The sequence below is a fragment of the Leucopleurus acutus genome (genome assembly GCF_964270905.1).
Source record: "Leucopleurus acutus genome assembly, chromosome: 7".
Classification (NCBI taxonomy): Eukaryota; Metazoa; Chordata; class Mammalia; order Artiodactyla; family Delphinidae; genus Leucopleurus; species Leucopleurus acutus.
This window is the reverse complement of record NC_139150.1, coordinates 17,850,602-17,870,889: the sequence shown is the minus strand read 5'-3', so window position 1 is coordinate 17,870,889 and position 20,288 is coordinate 17,850,602. Positions and strand designations below refer to the sequence as shown.

Genomic DNA, 20,288 nt, shown 5'->3' with positions numbered 1-20,288 from the left:
GTTCAGATTCCAGGTTCTGGTGCTTTGGCTTGGATCTTCTGGCAGCAAAAACTGGGCAGAGGTCCTTTTACCTCTCTCTCTTTTTTTTTGCGGTACGCGGGCTTCTCACTGCTGTGGCCTCTCCCGTTGCGGAGCAACAGGCTCCGGACGCGCAGGCTCAGCGGCCATGGCTCACGGGCGCAGCCGCTCCGCGGCATGTGGGATCTTCCCGGACCGGGGCACGAACCCGAGTCCCCTGCATCGGCAGGCGGACTCTCAACCACTGCGCCACCAGGGAAGCCCTTACCTCTCTCTCGAGCTTGTTAATGATGCCTCCCTTCTTAAGCCAGAAGATAAAGAGGGGATCAAAACAAAATTTTACCACATTTCTTGTTGGCTTCCCTTTCCTCCCTTCGTTTTTCCTTTCCCTGCAGCGTGATTTAAGCAAAAAGAATGTGAGCTTTCGTCAGACAGACTGGGATTCCACCCCTGGTTCTGCCCCAACTGTTTGATCTTAGGAAAACAATTTCACATCCTTGAGTCTCAATACTCTCATTTGTAAGATGGCTGTAAGGGCAGCCACGTTGAAGTGTCATGTTGAGAATTAAAAGTAACGGTGTGTACGAAATGCCAGGGCCAGAGAAAGCGCTTAGTAAATACTCATCTCCAGGGGGCACCCTTACGAGAATCCCGGCAGTGGCTACCCTCTCGGCCCCTGACCCCTTTGTCCCACGGAGGCCTTAGTCCTGGGAGCTGTGGAGACGCGATCCATCCTCCATGCTCTTCTCAGGACCTGGAGGTTAGCGTTCTCAGTCAAACAGCCACCACCCAGGAGAAGCACTGAGTGTGGCCCTAAAACTGCTCTAATGCAGGTAGCACCGCGAACTCCCTTGCCCCTTAGAATCCACGTGTACACAAAATACCCTGCGAACTCACAGCCCTAGAATCACTCCCGCCAAGGTCCTTTATCAAACGACCACTAAAAGCACAGACCAAACCTACAGACATGCATGAGGGAAAGAATACTACTCTCAAGTTTTAAAAAAATAACATCAAAATCATAAATGTTTGATTAAATGGCTAAAATTGCAACGTTACGTCCATGACCTCGTCAGCCTCACCTCAACCATGTGGGGTGCCCTGGATATCAATTCTGGAGTGGGGCTTCTGAAGCAAGCATGTGCTCATCCTACAGAAATCTTTCTAGGGACTTCCCTGGCGGTCCAGTAGTTAAGACTCCGCACTTCCACTGCAGGGGGCGTGTGTTCGATCCCTGGTGGGGGAACTAAGATCCCACATGACGCATGAAACGGCCAAAAAAACAAAATCTTTCTAAAAGGCCCACTGTCTACTTCTGTCTAACCTCAGATTTCAACGCAGTCTATTCACTAGTTTGCAGAAGATACCTAATACCATCGAGCATCTTCTGATTTCTTTAGACTCTCCTGAAGATAGGGACGTGAGGTGAGCACCCACAACCTGCGGTGTCCAGGCTCCCGCCCAACCTCCGCTCTGTTCCTCACCCCTTACCCTCTCCCTCAGCATCCTGTCCTGACCTCCCTTCCTCTAGGAATTTCACATCCTCTCTCAGGCAGAGACCCTTTCATCTTTCTCAGAAGCAGATAGCCAGCCCTGGAGGATTCCGCTTTATCCCAAGGGTCTCATTGGGGCATCTTCCTCATAAAAACAGGGTCACCCCCAAAGGGGAATTCTCCTACCACTCCTAAGAGAATGCTGCTCCCTTCCTCTTATCGTCCTCCTACTTTGGAGATAACAGGGTCTAGGATGTCCCTGGGTCCAAAGCACCACGAGGTGCTAATGGTAAAGCGCTACTCAAACGCTTCCTGGGGCCTGAGGAGCGCTGTGGAGAAGAAACGTGTTCAGGATCACACAGCTGCTTAGGAAGCCGCCTTTAGATATGAGCAGTGGTAAGAATACAGACCAAGCAGCAGTTTTATCTCTTAGATAATTCTTCCTGTCTCCCTCACTCCCTCAGCCCCACTCTACTCTGAATGGTCGCTCAAGCTTCAGGAGTCCAGCCTAGTCTTACTTCAGGGTTCTTAGCTGCTGCCCCAGAATCCCTTTGGCCTTTTCTAAACCATGCCCCTTAACCCAGAACTCCCATCAAACCCTGAAACAGAGGGCAGAGCTGGGAGAAGCCTAGAGGTCACCAAGGCCAATCATTTCATTGTGCAGTGCAGAAACTGAGGTCCAAGACAGGAAGGCATTTATGCAAGGTCACGTATGAGTTACCAGCAGCACTGGGGCCACAAGGTCACCCAGGGGTCCTGACCCTAGAAATGGTGCCCTCTTGCTAGGTGCGCCCCTTCCCACCAACCTGGTGAAATAATCCCACTTTTGCATTCCCCAGCCCCTCCTATATGGCAGGTGTCCAACATTCCAGGCTCTTCGCTCCCTCTTCTTAGGACATTCTCCATCAATTATCCCTGTCTGTGACTGCATCTTAGCACATTCTTTTTCTTTGTGTCTAACATACGGGGCCTCTTGGTAAAGAAATTCGGAAGTGAGCGACACCGTTCTGGACAGCGGGGAGGGGGAGGGAGTGGTGAAGTCTTACTCTATGACTAGTTTTGATTTTGGCGCAACTCCACTCGTCCACAGTCCTGATTCCATGAGGTTTTCCCTAGACAGCAGTTCCTCTTTGGCCATGCTCTTGGGTGCAGGCTCTGTAGCGGGGTCGAGAAAGCACGCAGGGGTCAGACAGACCCGGAGTGAGCCCCAGCTGTAGTTTGAGCAGCTCACCTTCCCACTCAGGGACTCACTTTTCTCACCTACAAAATGGGATTAATGACAAACTGGGTTATTAGGAGGATCAAGGAGATGGCGCCAGTGATTCTTCCTAGGCCTGCCTCATAGACTCAATTATAGACAGCTGTTGGTAGAATGCCTTTCAGACATTTAGCGGGGGAAATGGACAATTTAATAATCAAAATGTGATCTGACTCACCCAGGCTGGAGCTGAGAGAGCCCAGTTTTCCTGAGCAAATGATGCTTTCTGGGACTGCCAAGCCCAGCTCAGATGTTCTCTTTAGCTCCTTGGGATTCCAGGAGCCTAGAAATGTGCTTTCAGGACTAAAATCGGCAGACGATTGCATGCTTCTCTTGGTACCTCCATTTCTCCTGCCTCAGCTTCTCCCTGACTTTATGCAGCCCTGGCACTGGGTGAGGCCTCTTCTGTATTAGTCTCCCTTGTTCTTCTTCTTGCGCTGTCACTTCTGTCAAGGTCTGTTTCTTTCTTTTTTTTTTTTTTTAATGAATTAATTTATTTATTTTTGGCTGCGTTGGGTCTTTGTTGCCGCACGCGGGCTTTCTCTAGTTGTGGCGAGCAGGGACTACTCTGTTGCAGTGAGTGGGCTTCTCATTGCGGTGGCTTCTCTTGTTGCGGAACACGGGCTCTAGGCGTGTGGGCTTCAGTCGTTGTTGCACACGGGTTCAGTAGTTGTGGCTCGCGGGCTCTAGATCACAGGCTCAGCAGTTGTGGCACACGGGCTTAGTTGCTCCGTGGCATGTGGGATCTTCCTGGATCAGGGATCGAACCCACGTCCCCTGCATTGGCAGACGGAGTCTTAACCACTGCGCCACCAGGGAAGTCCAAGGTCTGTTTCTTAACAGGAGCAATGACGCTGAATCTCCTCCCACTCCTACCTTTGGTTAATGCAGCCTCCTGAGTGCTGTCCTTATCCTGGTCCAGCTAGCTGCATTTTTGTTTTCTTAATACAGTGGCCAATACCCTTCCACATCCTAAAATATTAGAGCTGGACAAGAATTTAAAGACGGCTTTGGTTTAGGGCCAGAGAGGTTAGGTGACTTGTTCAAGGTCACACGTAGATTCATAATACTCCAGGCATTTAACAAATGGATACTGAGGGCTTACTATGTGCTTGCCACAGGGTAGGTTCTGGGAATAAAAGAATGAACAAGACCACGTCCCAGACCTTAGGATGTGGGCAGTGCCAACACTGTATACAAGGCATTAAGAAAACCAGACATGGGTCTCCTGGCATTTCCCTCCTTGTGTTCTACTGTAGGTTAATTTCAATCTTAAAGGCACTCTCAAAGAAATGGGGTCTTCTAGATACTCTTTAAAATACAATAATAAAAACAGATATGTTTCTTTTGACAGTACATTTATAATTATTTTAATACTCACTAGAGATTGAAGTTTCCTTCGCCTGTAGACAGGCTGAGCAAGATTCATTTTCCTGACTTTAAAAGATGAACAAACAGAAGTACAGGGTCACATACCTTTCTGACATCGGCACTCTTCCCCTGAACCAGGGATTCCAGGCTCAGAAATGCCTTCACCTCGTGTCCTGAGTCATGTTCCCCCAGGAAACACAGGGAGAGGAATGAGAAAAGGAGGCGTGGAAATGATAGAAGCATCAGGATCTCTCCTAAAGCCAGTTACCTCTGTGGGCAGCTGGAGCTCAGTCCCGCTGGGGAGGAGTGGGAGACAGGGTAGAACATTCCTCTGGAAACTGTCTTGTTAATGCCCCAGCTCCTTCACTGGTTGAGTGCTACGTCTGGGAGCACTGACACCTCAGCGCTGTGAGCTTGCCCTGTGTGCAGCAGAGCCTCCCTGGTCAGAACAAAAGGCCTCCAGTGACAGATGGCTGCAGGTGCAGTATAGAGGTCAGAGCCAAGGGCATGGACAGCGGTGTCCTACCTACTTTCTTCAAAGCCCCAGGGTGGCTGCAGGGTGGCGGCCACAGCTAGGGCGTGGAAATGCTGATTCTGCACAGTTCAGTGCTTGCTGTGAGGTGAGGCATGTCCATGGTCCTGAATCACCACCGGTTCCTGCTTTAGCGTGCTGCTTCTTTTGACTGTGGTGCACGGCTAACTCCTATTTACCCTCTCCCAGAATGCACATTTCTGGTTTGCATTTTCTCTCTTGATTAACGTTTTGCGATTTTTATGTTAGCTTTTGCCACAAAGGAACCATGACTTCCGCTTTGCAATCTATGATTTGCATAGCTGGTAGGGTGTACTTTTAAAGCACCTCAGCCCTTTCTCCAGAGGTATTTTATCCTTCTTGGGAAATTTAGAGAGGGTGTGCTTCCCTTACCTTTTGTGACTGCCCTCCCCACTAAGTACTTGCTAAGCCGGCGCTCTCCCAAACACTGCCCCCGTCACAGGGGCCAAGCGAAAAAGGCACTTTATGGTCTCTGGTATCCTGGAGCCCTCTCTGCTTCTGTGGAAGCCAAATGAGTCATCCTTCCACACCCTTTTTTCTTTTTACTTGGTGTAGAAGTATCTGTAGTTTGCAGTGTCACAGTTTATCAACGTGGAATCCCTCTGTGGGGCTTGCAGACCCTAAACAGTCTTGTACTCCCCAGATGACTCACACAGACACAGGAGGAGAAAGAAGAAAGTGAACGGGGAGAGAAGCAACCGAGGAGCCTACATACCCTCCCACCTTTCTTCTTTTTCATGCTTTATTTCTCTCCATAGTGCTTTCCACCTTCTAGCCTACTAAACAGTTTGCTTTTTCAGGGTCTTTTAATGCGTTCCTCCCTATTCCACTACAACATAAGCTCCAGGAGGGCAGGGTTTGGGTTTTGTTTTGTTCACTGCGTTGTCCCAACATAGACAAGAGTAGCTGGCACAGAGTAGGCACTAAATAGATGTTTGTTGAATGAATGAAGGCTTCCATGCGACCCCTATGGTCCTTTCAGGTCTACTACTGAAGGCAGAGGTTAGGAGGGAGAGAGGGGGGAGGTGAGGAAGAAAAGAAGGGAGGGAAGGAGGGAGAGAAGCAAATAAGGAATTTGACAGCACATTTTCTTTGGCAGCGCAGTTCGTAAATGTTGTTTCATCTGATCTTCTCATCACCCTGAAAGGCAGGAGCTATGCTTTCTCTCTGTAGCTAGGAGACTTGGGGCTTGGCTCTCTCAGAATAGACCCTGAGAGCTCTGCTGAGCAAATGTAGCCAACTTGCCATTAAAACCACAAAATCAGCTTTAGACCCCACTTTAGTCTTTTACTAACCAGGAGAACTTGGTCAAGTCACTTGTCTCTCTTAAGTCTCTGTTTCCAAATGGGAGTCATCCTACTAAGAGCACTGTGGTGAGAATAAATGAGATCACATAGCAGAAGTACTCAGTACGTCGTAAATGATCAGTCTCGTCCCTGTCACCCCTCTCCAACTTCCAAATCCCGGAGCCTCGCATGTGATTCCAGTCCTCGTTGTCAACACCTTTCAAGAATAACGGGGAAGAGGAGAGTTTGGTTGAGAGATCCAAGTTTCAGGTCCATCTCTGATTGTCTTGGGGAGGTTTGGGGCAGGCTGTGCATCGATAATGTATGACCTGGCAGCGAACAGGCTGACTCCCCGTGTTTGACTTTTATGTGTAGCGTTCCCCATCAGGCCAGCTTCCCGATGGCAGTCAGCACGTCTGCTGGAGCTGGCACGGGCTACGGGGGACGTGCTCATCTCTCAGCCGCTTTGGCAAAGCTGCACTGAATACTGGGGCCTGAAAAGAAAATCAAGCCTTCAGATACCACAACGCTCTTACTTCCAGGCATAGGGGGGCTAGGACAAATACAGGGGTACAGGGCTCAGAGAGGGAGCGGCAGCTAGAGGTCACACAGCACACTGATCCCAGAGGTCGGAAATGATTCTGATAGGAGCTTGCTCTGCCAGTTAAGAGAGGGCAAGGGTCTTCATCTCTGGGCTCGAATGTCCATGGCAAAGGAGGGAGGATGGACTGAAGGACTATGGAGTTCCCTTTTCTATGCAGTATAAGAGGTTTCAGAATCAAGAGTCAGGAGCCTTGAATTTTAATGCACTGTCGACATGGGGTACGTCACTCCCCAAGTTGCATCTCCTTTTTTTTTTTTTGTGGCAGCTCTTTCTCTCCCTAGGTTCCTCAGTTGTAAGTGGAAGGGTCTGGAATTATATGTGAAAGATCCTCTGGTTCTTCAAGTTGGCTTCAGTCCAGGCAGTGCCTGAATTGGGCTATCAGAGACCACGCTCCGCACCCCACCCCGACCCCACCCACCCCCTGCTAACCCTGCCTTCCTGTGTCCTCCAGGCAACAACAGTCTCCTGACCTGCATGGAGGACGGGCTGTGGTCCTTCCCAGAGGCCCTGTGCGAGCTCCTATGCCTGGCCCCACCCCCAGTGCCCAACGCAGACCTCCAGACGGCCCGCTGCCGGGAGAACAAGCACAAGGTGGGCTCTTTCTGCAAGTACAAGTGCAGACCTGGATACCACGTGCCCGGCTCCTCCCGGAAGTCAAAGAAGTAAGTGGGGCTGCAAAGGCAAACTCACACGTGCTTGCGGGGAGGAGAGCCAGGTCTGGCTGTCTGGTTAGAAGGAAGTGCTCACTTCTCTGCTAGAGACAGTACCCACCATTCCTCGCATTCTCTTTGGTGGGAATCTAGAAGGATATTGTTAACAGCTGCCTGCCGGCTGTGTGCCCTCAGGCAACTGACTTCACTTCTCTGGGCCTCTACTTTTCAGCAATAAGATGGGGATGATAATAACAGTTACCACATAAGATTGCTGTGAAAAATTTGAATGAGGATGTATATGTAAAGTGCTTGCAAAGTGCCTGGTATATAGTAAATGGTGGGTACTGATACCGTCCTTGCGCCAGGATCCATCAGAGGAGACGGGCCAGCAGGGCTTGAATTTTATTTCAGTCCACAGGTAACTCTCGCTTGGCCCTGAGAAAGGAACGTTTACCTTAACCCCTACCACCCAACAGGACAGGCAGGGAATCAGGAAGGGGAAAGGGAGACGTGAGGCTAGCCGGCTCCAGAGGAACGTGGGTGCAGAGCGTGGCTCCAGCCGTTTGGTCCCTGAGATGTCTCTTCTTTTATCTCTTCCTTGAAGACGGGCCTTCAAGACCCAGTGCACCCAAGATGGCAGCTGGCAGGAGGGCGCTTGTGTTCCGGTGACTTGTGACCCTCCTCCACCGAAATTCCACGGGCTCTACCAGTGCACTAATGGCTTCCAGTTCAACAGCGAGTGCAGGGTCAAGTGTGAAGATAGCGATGCCACCCAGGTGAGACTCCTTGAACTTGAGGTCTATGCTTAGGTCCCGCTCCTCTCTGCTTACCAAAGAGCGGCCAGTGTTTTAAGAACCATGTCCTCGGGCTTCCCTGGTGGCGCAGTGGTTGAGAGTCCGCCTGCCGATGCAGGGGACACGGGTTCGTGCCCCGGTCTGGGAAGATCCCACATGCCGCGGAGCGGCTGGGCCCGTGAGCCATGGCCGCTGGGCCTGCGCGTCCGGACCCTGTGCTCCGCAATGGGAGAGGCCACAACAGTGAGAGGCCCGCGTACCGCAAATTAAAACAAAACAAAACAAAAAAAAAAACAACACGTCCTCTAGGAGACTCTCTGTGGATGCCAGAATCGTATAATAGCAGCATCAGCAACGCAGACGTGAGGGGCTGGGTTCTCGCCATCTTTCTTTGTAATCTCTCTGAGCCTCGTTGTCCTGCCTGTATCACTGCATTTTACTGGTTCAGAGATTCTTAGCTCTGAACCCCTATGAGAGAAATCACGTGTGGAATCCCAGTGTATGAAGTCGATCCGAGTTAAGGAATGACCAAGGCTGTTTGGCCAACTTTCTACCACCATCACCACTTATGTTGGTCCCTGAAATACTTAAAATCATGACTTTCACTATCTTGAGACATCAGCTGACTCCTCAAGCATAAAGAGAAAGGGAAGCATATTTAGACTCGATGTACAGCTTTGAGAATACTATGGAAGAAGGAAGGACAGAGGGAGATGGGACTTTATCTCAATCCACATGTAACTGAGACCAAGTCCAGCACTCCTGCCGGCCCTGCGGAAGGAGTTCTGTGAATGCATTTTCCTTCCTCCTGACACATACGCCCCCACTCCACCCACTAAGATGGGTAGGGAATCAAGAGTGGGAAAGAGAATGATGAGCCAGCTGGCTCCAGAGAAGACCTAAGTCCACAAGGAGCTCCAACCCTGAGAGAACCAACCGTTTAGGGTTGGCACCTCAAGCCCCATGCCTCACAGGTATGCAAGGCCAGGGTCCAGCCAACTGGGCCCCGGTGCACGTTTCTCCCCCTGTCAGTCCTTAGTCTTTATTAGCATCTACCGAATACCAGACAGTGTCAGAGCGGCATCCACACCTCATCTCACTCCCGCTCCCACATCCAGATAGCCACCACGTCCTCCCCGTTCTCTCTCTCAGTCAGCTTCTGAACTGTTCTCACCTGGCTCCAGTGCCACCACCCTGACTCAGGCCACCAGCGTCACTCTCCGGGGCCGCCATGCAGCTTCCTGACCATCTCCCTGCTTTCTCCTTGCCTCTCTCCAGTGTGTTGTTCGCATTTCAGCCAGAGTGGTTTGTTTAGAGCACAAATGTGATCGTAACAGTTCCCCTGCTCAAAGCCCTTTGTGAACCAGCGACCCCCATCTCCCTTAGGAGAAATCCCACCTGTGCATTCAGGACGTCTCCCCCATCACCAGTGAGACGGATCTCCCCTTCACCTGGGCATCCTCTGTGAAAAAGCCCCTGTCCCCTTTTCCAGCCACCTCCCTCCTAACCGTCCTTCACCATTCAGCCCAGGTAGCCCTCCTTCCAAGGCCCTTTTCCTGACCTTCCACTGTGGGCTCCATGCCCCTCCTAGGGGTCCCCCCATTCACAGCATCGACCACACTGCACTGTAATTCATTTCACCTCCCCCCTCCCCCCGCCAGGTTCTGAAATGCCTGACCACAGCTTTAATCTTCCCTGTGTTTTCAGCACTTGGGACAGTGCCAAGCACCTAATGGGTGCTTGGGAAGTGACAGGGCATGAGAAAGAGCTGCAGTGAACATCCAGGCCAGGCTCCTCGTTTTCCAGACGAGAAAGTCACTCACCCACCCAAGGTGACATAGCTGGTGGCGGCTGAGTCAGAATCGGAACCCAGGTCCCCCCCAGCTGTGGACAGACTGAATCCAATAGGCAGCACCTGAAAAACCCAGGGATGTCTGTGCACCCGAGTCATCCCCATCCCCGGCTGCCAGGGAAGAGGAAGCCAGTGCTGAGAACAAGCAAAGGCCAGAGATTACCGTGGCCTCACGCAGCCGATCGACTTCCCTCTCTCTCCCTTACGTAAAACTGTTGCTAACAGTTACCAGAACTGCTGAGCCGAATAATATTCTGGCCGTGGTCACGTTATCAAACCGAAACCCAGTCTGCCTGCGGCCTGCCAAGTACCTTTCATGGCCAGTTTGTATTTAAAGGAGAGGAAAATGTAAATTTATCAGACGACTCAAGCAGTTCTGTTTGGCAACTGGCAGAGAGGCCAGACACAAAGGAGCAGAGGGTATTGCTTGCCGGCTAGAAGAATGAGGGAACGCATGCCAAATGGGCTCCTAATACAATTGACGTTTCTAGTTTGTACTGCAAATGAATTTCCTCTACCCTCAGACCAGGGGCCTGAGAGCCAAATCTAGTATTCACCTCAGATCCCCTCTTGCTGCCTGTAAGCACAGCTGAAACGTACGGCACAGAGTATCTTGAATCAAGCAGCTTGTGTGGAGCGAGAATTCTTTGCTTTCCAAACAAGTTCCAGATCCTGGCGAGAGAGGACAGGGACCGTTGCAGGGGAGGTTCACATACTGCTTCCCACGGCCACTAAAAGTAAATTAGCAAATCAAACCTCGACTTCATTCATTCCTTGGGAGCCAGTATGATGCTGGATCTGGACTCTGAGTGTGAATCCTGGCTTCACCACTTGCTAGCTGGAGGACTTGGGCAAGTTGTTTAACTCTTTAAGCTTCAGTTTGCTCATTCATAAAATGGGGGAGGGGAAATACTACTACCTACCTTATAGTTTATTTGTGAGGGTTAAATGAGGTAATGAAAGTAAGGCATGCCTATGAGGGACCCCTGGAATTGTAGAGTGTACAACCTATGCCACCGTGCATGGCAGCCTTGGGGAAGGCACAGATGAACTAGCCTGCCTTTAAGGTCCCTTCTAGTGGAGAGATGCCACATGCATCGTGATGTGCCCCGTGGGCTCTTACAGAACCTGGAAACAAAGGCAATGGCTTGAAAGTCAGCCCTCTGTCGGCAGCTAGCCCCAGAAAGTCAGCCATCATGCATGAGGCCAGGATATAGGTTGGGGAGACCAATAGGAACCATAGGAACCTGACCTCTAGCTCACATAAACCTGTAGAATGTATAGACTCTCTAGATGAGCGCTACCCTGTAGAACCTTCTGCTGTGATGGAAGTGTTCCATGTCTGTGCTGTGCAATACGGTGGTCTCCAGCCATGTGTGGCTATGGACCGCTTGAAATACAGCTAAGTGACTGAACAGCTAAATGTTACATTTTACTTAATTTTAAATCATTCAAATTTCAATGTAAACAGCCACACTTGTATAGTGGCTACCGTATTGAACAGTTCAGCTGTAGAATTTATAGCGTTATTATCCCTGTAAACCAAGACAGAGGACCTTAACAATAACAGCTTTTAAAAAAAATTTTTTTAAGTATTTCCTGACTGCCAACCTGAAGCCACAGATTTCCTCTCACTTTGGCACCTCATAATAAACTTCTGAAAAAGAAGCGATGTGCCCATTTTGCAGATAAGGGAAGAAAGCCTGTGAAGCCAAGCTCTTGCCCACGGTTATGAGTTAGTAGGTGGCGATGACTGGCTCCAGGGCCCTGCTTCCCCCCCCCCCCCCCCCCCCCCCCCCCCCCGTCTCCAGACATTTCCAGGGCAGGGAGTGGCAAAGGACAGGGATTCCATCTCCAGGCGACTGGAGAGAAGTGCTAATTGAGCATTTAATCTAACTCAGATGCCCCTGAGCTGTCCGAGGTGATAACACAGAGAGAAGCACTGTGGGAGGCTTTGTAGGTGATTAGGGGAGTGGGCTGTCTTGGGATGGGGACAGGGTCTGTGGGAGATGCATGCACAGGGGCTGCAGCAGGAGAGGAAGAAGCTAAAGGTGCTTTCGGAACGAAGTAATGCCGTCAGTGGTGGACTTTAGCAACACAGCGGGAGCCAGAGAGGAAGGGTGGGAGTGGAGCCAGGAATGCACCCAGTTCTTTGCACGGATCACAGAGGAAGGATGGAAAAGCCTTTCTGCCACTAGTGGTGTGCAGCTGGCCCTGCCTTTCTGGGTCTGCTCTGGACACAGCACAGCTCTCACACGTATAACGCCTCCCAGAGCAGGGGCAGCTTCTAGTTTCAGGGTTGTCACATGCTTGCCCGAGAACGCAGGGCTTCCCAGAGGAAGTCAGAGACATCCCAGGCCCATGTGATGTTGGAGGTGGGTCAGACCTCAGAGATTTTCTACTGCAACACACTTACCTTATAGATGGGACCACTGGAGCCCAGAGAGGGGAAGCAACGTACCTCAAGTCACACAGCAAGTTATTGATACCAGCAGAGTCAGATCTGACACAGAGTCTCAGATCTCCTAACCAAGTCGTTGCACAAGCCACCTTTTCTGCCCATCCTTACTCCTGGAGCTGCGTGTCACCCCTGTATCTCACTGGGAGGAAGCAAAATGCATGTAAGGCCATTGACTGGACACATAGGCAAAGAGTGAACAGCAGCTGTGATTTATTGAGCATTTACTGCATTTCAGTCTGGGCTAAGTGCTTTACACAGACTACTTCATTTAAGCCCCACAGCATCTGGCATTACTGTCCCGTTTTGAAGATGAGGAAGATGTGGTTCAGTGAGGTAAAGTGGCTTGCCCACCTTATACAACGAGGAAGTCCAGGTAGAACGGAGACTCCAGTTGCTAGGTCAGGCTGCCTCCAAAGTTTAACTGTTTATATCCTGCGCTGCACCCTGCGGTTCTGCCTGGCTCTGATGTTGCCATGTTTCTCTCTGCCATTATTTTGTTTATTTTCATTTCTGCTAAGTAGAAAAGGTCTAGGTCTCCCTCTCCACTCATCCCCCAGCCTCTCCTCTCCACCTCCCCTCCCCTGCATTGTAGTAAAGCTCAGAGGCTTACAGGAAGAGGTCTGGCTCTGGCCCCGACGACCTGCGTGACTTGGGCCTGCTGCCTCCCTATTTTGGTGGCTGCCATTTCTAGAGTGTGGGTGACGCTGGGGCTGATTCTGAAGTTCTCTTGGAGACAGTGCAACGGGGTGGTTACGAGCTCAGCTAACCCTTAGAGAGCTTGATGTGTGTGTTAAGCTCTAAATGCTTCAACCTAACTCACTTAATCCTCGTGGTGACTTTCTCAGGCTGTGAACTGCAGGCTTATTTAACAGTTGAGGAAACTGAGGCAGAGGGAAGTTAAGGAACTTCCCCAAGTGGGAAAGTTGCAGAGATGGGATTTGAACCTGGGCAGCTGGCTTAAGTCCATACTCTTAACCATTACACCAATACCATTTAAAAACTCATCTTTCACTTCCTAGCTGAGCCTCAGTTTCCAAATCTGTAAATGGGACATAATTTCTACATTAACTACGTCGTTAAAAGCATCTTTAAATGTGCGTAGAACGCTTGGCACATACTAGGTATTTGATACTGTGTTATATGCCTGCGGCTCTCTGTGGACCTGTGTAGCTGAAGCGGGGTCGAGAGAGCACAATATGCTGTTTTACAGTTGGATGCACAGGCACAGAGAGGCACAGTGCTTTGCTGAGGGACGCTCAGCCCCTGGTGAGAATTTTCCCCCTGGCATGCAGCACTGTGCATTTGGAGCCAAGTACGCACAGTGGGTCCCCTGCCCGCGGTCTCTGGTCTTCCCAGATTGGGTCCTCAATGTCAGGTCATCTCTGATCAGACTAGACTCAACATCATGGATCTTACTCTGAGGGTCCGCACCGGTTGGTAGGCAGCCCTGAGTGCACCAAGATCTATTCCCAAAGGAGGATTCGAACATCTGGAGAGGCTCCAGGAGGTCTGCCGTGCAGAGGGCACAGTAGGGGCAAAGGGATGGTGGTGGGAAGGAAGAAAAGTGTGCAGGAGAGACAGGTGACCCCAGACGAGCAGGAAGGACATGTGTGTAGCAAGAGATGGGGCTGGACATGGCGTCTGGGTTCCACTGTAGAAGCCCTCCCTGGACTGCCAGCCCTCAAGTAAGCCTTGTTTGAAAGTCCAGTCCAGAAGGATTCCGTCCTCTGTAAGGCCGATTTAGTCAGCAGCAGAAAGTGCTCGATGACCTGGGCAGGAGGGAGAGAGTCAAGAGGTAGCAAGACCAATAGCTTTATGTTCCCACCTTCTATAGAGGAGCCTCCCCAGTCTGAAATTCCCCGAGCAGATTCCAGTCAGTTCTAATACATTCTCTTTTGCAAACCGAGCTCTCCAGCCAGCTCTGGCCCACATAGTGCTGAGGTCTGCAGCCCTTCAGGGGCTGGAGGCCAAATGCATCATAGGCCCAGGCCAAGGCTCCAGGAAATTGGGGTCAATTTCCTACTCCCATGAGGGCCCAGCCGAATCACGGGGCCTGGGGCTCTGGGAGGGAGAGTCGGGGTTCTCTGAAGCCACATGAAGCTGCCTACACTTTCCCTGAGCTCACATGGAACCTCTGGGTGGACTCGGCAGTCATCCCACAGCTGCGTGCGCGGGATGGGCCACCCTTCTCGATGGCCACAGAGGCTTCCACCACAACTGGACCCTCCTCGTGCTGGTCCACGTGAGGCCCAGAGAGGGGCCCCCTTTCTCTCTAAATCCCCTCTCCTTGCAGCTGTTTTCTCAGACAGGGAAGCTTCAGCCTGCATCAACCCTTTCCAAGAGTTTATTTTTCCTGTGTGCACTCATTCATTTATTCTCGTATTCGTTCATTTCTTCATTTACTCATTTCTTGATTCATGCATTCATTTCTCTTCTTGTGTTTTAAACAAATTCCTTCCATAACTGTCACCTGTTGACTCCATATCTTGTTGAACGGTTCTTGAGTGAGCAAAAATACTGCGTGACGAGTGAATGGACCAAAGGCCAGGACCTATTAAGTGTTGTGGAAGGCCCTGGGGATGCAGGGATGACTAAGGAGCTCATCGTCTAGGAGGGAGCAGTGGGGATAAAGAGGCAGTGGGTGTCAGAGACCTTCGGGTAGTGTTCTGTGCAGGACCGGGGTGGCGTTAGGACAGGATGGCTTGTGCCAGAGAAGGTCTGTGCCGGTGTTTGGGCGGGAGGGCAGGGGAGAGGGCAGAGCAGACAGGAGGAGAAGCACGGCCGTGTGACACCTCACGGGGTGCATTCCGGAATGCAGGCGACTGGTGGAGTTCAAGGTTAGCGGCGGTGCCGTGGGCAGCAGGGAGCTGGAGAATCAGGCAGAGTTAAGGCTCTGAGGGCTCTGGAGGCCAGACGCAGGGGCTTGAGTGGCAGCTGAAGGGCACGGGAGCCATTCCGCAGACATTTTCATTGGCGGAGCGTGGTCAGCTGCTCTGGCCCCACGTAGAGTTTCTCTTCTCATCCTAAACGGGAAAGAGGGAGACGCTACACAGCTTGTTCTCACACAGGAGGCCCCACTGTGCAGAGACTACCCGTGGTTCTCCAGTTCCAAGGGGTAGAGTCCAGACTCCATAAGTGGCTGTTTAAGGCTGCACACCTTACCTGCCGTACCAGCTCTTCCCGACTCCCTCCCTCTCGAGCTTGCACGTGCCCTTTGGCCTTGCACAGGTGTCCTTCCCTCCCTGTTCTGCCTGATTCCACACAGAATCTTGAAAACTCTTTTCCGTATGTCACCTCCTCTCAGAGGCCTTCCCAGCTTGCCCCTCACATCCGGTTATTCTCGCCCGGTGCACACAGCGCAGTCACTGAACACGGTCCTGAACCCAGAGTGGACACTAAGAAACGGTCTTTGGATTTAGGGGTGGTTCTGGAATTTCGACAAAGCTGGACACCTCCCGTTAGAATCTTAGATGTGCAAAGCGGTTTGGAGGAAGGACGACGTCTGCAGGCTGCACTTGCCCGTGACTTTGCAGAAGATTGAGAAATGGGAAATGTTGCCTATTTTAAAGAATCAGAGGGGAGGGCGCAGATGGAAGCATCCCCCCACCCACCCTCTTGGTGGCATTATTGCTGGAATGGAATGGAACAGAAGGGAGGACGGGAAGGGGAAGGAGAGGAGGGAATCCCTGGAAGAGAAAGCTCCTCAGCGGAGCCAGGGTCGCCTGTTAGCACGTGGCAGAGCCCTGGCCTGGGACGCTTTCTCATCGATTGAGAGGAAACGAGCCTTGGTGTATGCCTGTCTCCTTCCAAACAGCGCCAGGACCCATGTTTACTCACGGTACACGTTGGGGGTGCACGTGGGTCCCACCTTCTCAGTTAAAAACAAACAAACAAGCAGAACACATTTCTCCGATTGAAATCTCTGAAAGAGCACTGCTGAGATTTAGGAAACCTGGGAGTTAAACTCTCCAGGATGCTTTGAGCCAGTGTGTTCCCACACTGAGTCCTCAGTTTCCCTGTCTGTAAAATGGAGATATTACAGTTCCTCTGTCTGAGGGTGGTTGGGTTTCCACCACTGTTAAGAACTTGTTTTTTTTAACGTTTTCAGAGCTCTGGGGAGATGCAACACTCAGAGGCTTCTTCTGTGGAGGGTGGGGTCTCTCTTGGTCCTGACTGTGCTTCTGTGGCGTTCAGGGGCACGGGAGCAACGTCATCCACTGCCGGAAAGATGGTACCTGGAGCGGCTCCTTCCACGTCTGCCAGGAGATGCAAGGCCAGTGCTCAGCCCCGGACCAGCTCAACAGCAACCTGAAGCTGCAGTGCCCTGCAGGCTATGCCATCGGTACGACGGGCGTGTCGGGTTGAGCAGTGGGAGGGCGCGTCCTTCCAGGAGCTCGGGGCTCGCGCCCTGCCGAGGACTTGGGCAGCCGTGCTGTTTGAGACCTTGCATGAGGCACTGGGGAAATGAAGAGGAATGAGACCGGACCCTGTCCTCCCAGAGAGAGAGGTCAGGGCATGGATGTTGGCAAAGCAGTGTTGGGTGAGCGTGCACAGTTGCACTGGAGTACAGAACAGCTCACCGGTGCCTCCGGGGACACAGAAGGCTCCCAGAGGCAGGGATGCTTACACAGGGATTTGCAAGAGCTTGTGGGGCAAGAAATGGCATTCCAGGCAGAAGGAATCATGTGGCAAAGGGAGGGAGGGATGAAAACACACACACGTCCTGTTTAGGGAAGCAGTAGTGGTCCAGCGTGGCAGCCTTTGTTATTGATCTTGAAGTTTATGTAGTGCTGATCGTTCGTAGTACCGACTGTGGTCAGTGCCGCACCAAGCGCTGCAGAGGCGTTACCTCGTATCCTCTCAGTAACCTTTAACGGATGAGGAAATTGAGGCTCGAAGGGATCTTCGCAACCTCTCCTTCTCCAAAGCCTGAGTCCTTTCCACGGCATTCCAGTTGCCTCCTAAGTAAGGACGAACAGCGTTTTCAGAATACTATTTGCGTGGTGATAGACCAGCGTGCCAAGTGAAGGGAGACAACCTGGGGTTTGATGCCAGGAGTCTGCCTGGTGGAAAGCAGGTGTCTGGACAGACGCATTAATCACAGGCCCGCAGCTTTCTGAGGAGCTGGGTGTGCATTGAGTCTAATCTCAGTTGAGGGCAGTGATACTGACCTCTTGGGCTGATTCCCTAACTGACCACGATGAAAAGCCCAGGGAATTGGATGTCCTTTCTCATGGCCAGTCCTGGGACAATCACCCGGGATGTCTGGAGCAGAAGGTTATCTCTGCAGACACTCACTCCCAGCCACACAGAGTCAATGTGATCCTCACCTAGTAAAACGAGTTATCGTCTCATGTCCAGAAGGGAGGCCCATGGCTGGAGAGCAGAGGCGTGAGGGGGCCTGACCACTTCCTTTTAAAGATGGAAACATGCAGCCTCCAAGTGCAGAGGTTCTTCACCTGAACTCAGAGTAGGGATCAACCCTCCTGTGTCAGTCCAGGACGGGTCAGAAAACGCCCACGGACACGGTCGCTGTCCCTGCTGATTCCAGGGGTACTTTAAGAACTTGCCGAGCTGCCGATCCAAAGGGCCCTGACCAGGAGGGTTGCCGAGAGGTGGGATTTACAGGGCCTGCCAGTGTACGCTTTCTAGAGAGCTGGGGCAACAGGTGCGGCAATGGCAAGTAGCCTTGGCTCTTCCATCCCAAGGCCAAGGCTTTCTCCTCTCCATTACCCTGAGGGGTGTTCATGGCTCTGGACGCTTCTGTCTGTGACGGGGTCCCTGCACGTGAACACTCAGTCACACTCACGACTGGCCTTGAGCAACCCTGGGAGAAAAAATTCTGATGAAAACCAGACCTCCTGCATGTCTGCATCCACCGACACAATCAACACATATACTCATATACGCACAAATGCTTAACCAGATGCACACACACACCCTGTGGTGAGCCCATGCCTAGCACGTACACGTCAGCGAGACGCCACATACGTTCGCCACCCGTAAACCTGCGTGCAGCTCGCACACACGTACACAAACACACCTCGTGGCCCCTTTGCACCTGTACTGTGTGTACCTGTCACAGGCACATGGAAGTGAGCCAGCATGCCTGGCTCTCTGGGGGCCCACAGAGTGGTCAGGAGGGAGGGGGAGGGGGTGACGGCAGCATTTGCTTTACCCACTGAGCTTCTTCGTGGTCAGAGCAGAAAGGGAAAGCAAGCTGTCTGACATCGGAACCTGAATCTCCTTCCCTTCCTCATGCTCCCGCGGCCATGCAGATGCCGGTTTTATGAATACGGTGGCCCGGGGTGGGCGGTGGGCAGGTGAGGGCACACGGGGAGAGCTGAGAGAGTGAAAGCGGGCTGGGGCACTGAGGGGGTGGCCGGAGGACGGGGGGGGGGGAGAGGCTTCCCTCCCCCACCCCCCAGGCTGCTCTCCCTCCTGCCGCATTCTGAGCCCCTCCCTGGGCAGGGCCCACCTCACCAAGGAGAGGGACTCGACCAGAGGCCTGGTAAGCAGGGCACGGGTGACGTAGGTGTCCAGCTCGGTGGCTGGGGCCCACGTGCTGGGGCCACCCAGAGCAGCTCTTCCAGGGTCCCTCCCCGAGCAGCCTGGGGAGGCTTCTGTGGCAGTGAGGGGTCCTCAGAAAGTTGTTACTGCCACCAAGGCCGCTGCCACCGTCCCTGCTCCTCCCGGGAAGGGGAGGCGGGGGCCGCTGAGATCACCAGTCTGTAGTGAGGCCGATTAGCCTCATGTATCACACACGGCAGCCTGGTCCTGAGGCCCAGAGCCGGGCATGGGGGAGGGGAGTGCCGAGGGGGAGATGCGGGGACAGAGAAATTAAGGTGTGGCTCCCGCGTAAGGCGGCGGTGCCCTCCTGTGCTGGCCAGTTCTTTCCCCCCTTTTGGGATAAATAACCGTTGTCTGCTTCTCAGAGGCTGCATCTTCTTCTCTCGAAAGGATTTTATCATCGCAGCCTGGTTTCATCCTCGCTCCCTAAAATCTTCAGAACTGATCTCCTGACAGACACACACCACTGAGTGTCTCTGACTGCTTAGGGATCCCTCTTCTCCTTGTCACTCACCTTTTTTGTCTTTTTGTGTGTCCCCCGTTTCTTTTCTTTCTTCTGACCCTTCACCCCTCTCTGTCCCCTTCCACTGCTGCCTTCTTTTCTCTTCCCTCTGCGTCTCCGCCGTATCCATCGCTGGGCTTGGAATTCAGAGAGACGTGGGCTTTCATTCACGTCCCCCTACTCGCCAGCTCTGCGACCCGAGCTCGCACGCTGCACGCTGTCGTCTCTGAGATGGATGCGATGACACTGGGTGTGCAGGGGAACGAGTGACGGGTGAAAAACACCTGGCAGGACCGGGAATATCCCCATCCCCACCTTCTGGGCTCAGTGGCCCCATGTTTAAATTAAAGAGTTTCCAGAGATTGTCCTGGACCCGCCACCCCACCCTTGCTACCTCTTCAGATTCTGTGAGTCTCTTAGATTGAAGAGGATGACAAGGTGGCAACAGGAATGGCACTGGATAAACTATATATACATATACAAGTGTCTATGTACGTATAGCTGCATGTATGCATAAACATACTTACCTAGTCTGTGTACACACACACACACACACACGCGCGTTTGGAAGGGAGCCTTTAGAATGGCTCACAGCATAGGATGTTTTTCAAGAGAGCTGACTCTTGTAAACCATTTAGTGTTCAAGGGTGGTCTTGGCCCTAAGGCAGGGGAATGACCTCCTTAGGGCCCTGGTCAGATTCTGACACATCAGTTCTTTGTCCATATGAATGAGCACTTTTTTGGGAGTCCTGGGGACATCCCATGGGATGAGCTTGATTTTTAGGAGACTTCAGGATCAGTGAGGTCAGGACAGAGAATGTATGAGTCAAAGTACAGTCATCTTGCCAACCCACAGCTTGAAAGTCAGCTGAA

The 20,288-nt window shown here is 52.1% G+C and overlaps 1 protein-coding gene across 1 annotated transcript in view; it reads left to right on the top strand.

The window, feature by feature from the left end:
- Nucleotides 1-20,288, top strand: part of PAPPA (pappalysin 1) — a gene marked incomplete at its 5' end in the record, with an annotated part of 255,185 nt that overhangs the window by 187,203 nt on the left and 47,694 nt on the right. The window contains 3 exons of the mRNA XM_082842115.1: nucleotides 7,035-7,245; nucleotides 7,841-8,012; nucleotides 16,538-16,685. Of these exons, the coding sequence (XP_082698241.1) occupies nucleotides 7,035-7,245; nucleotides 7,841-8,012; nucleotides 16,538-16,685 (531 nt within the window). The remainder of the gene's footprint in view (nucleotides 1-7,034; nucleotides 7,246-7,840; nucleotides 8,013-16,537; nucleotides 16,686-20,288) is intronic.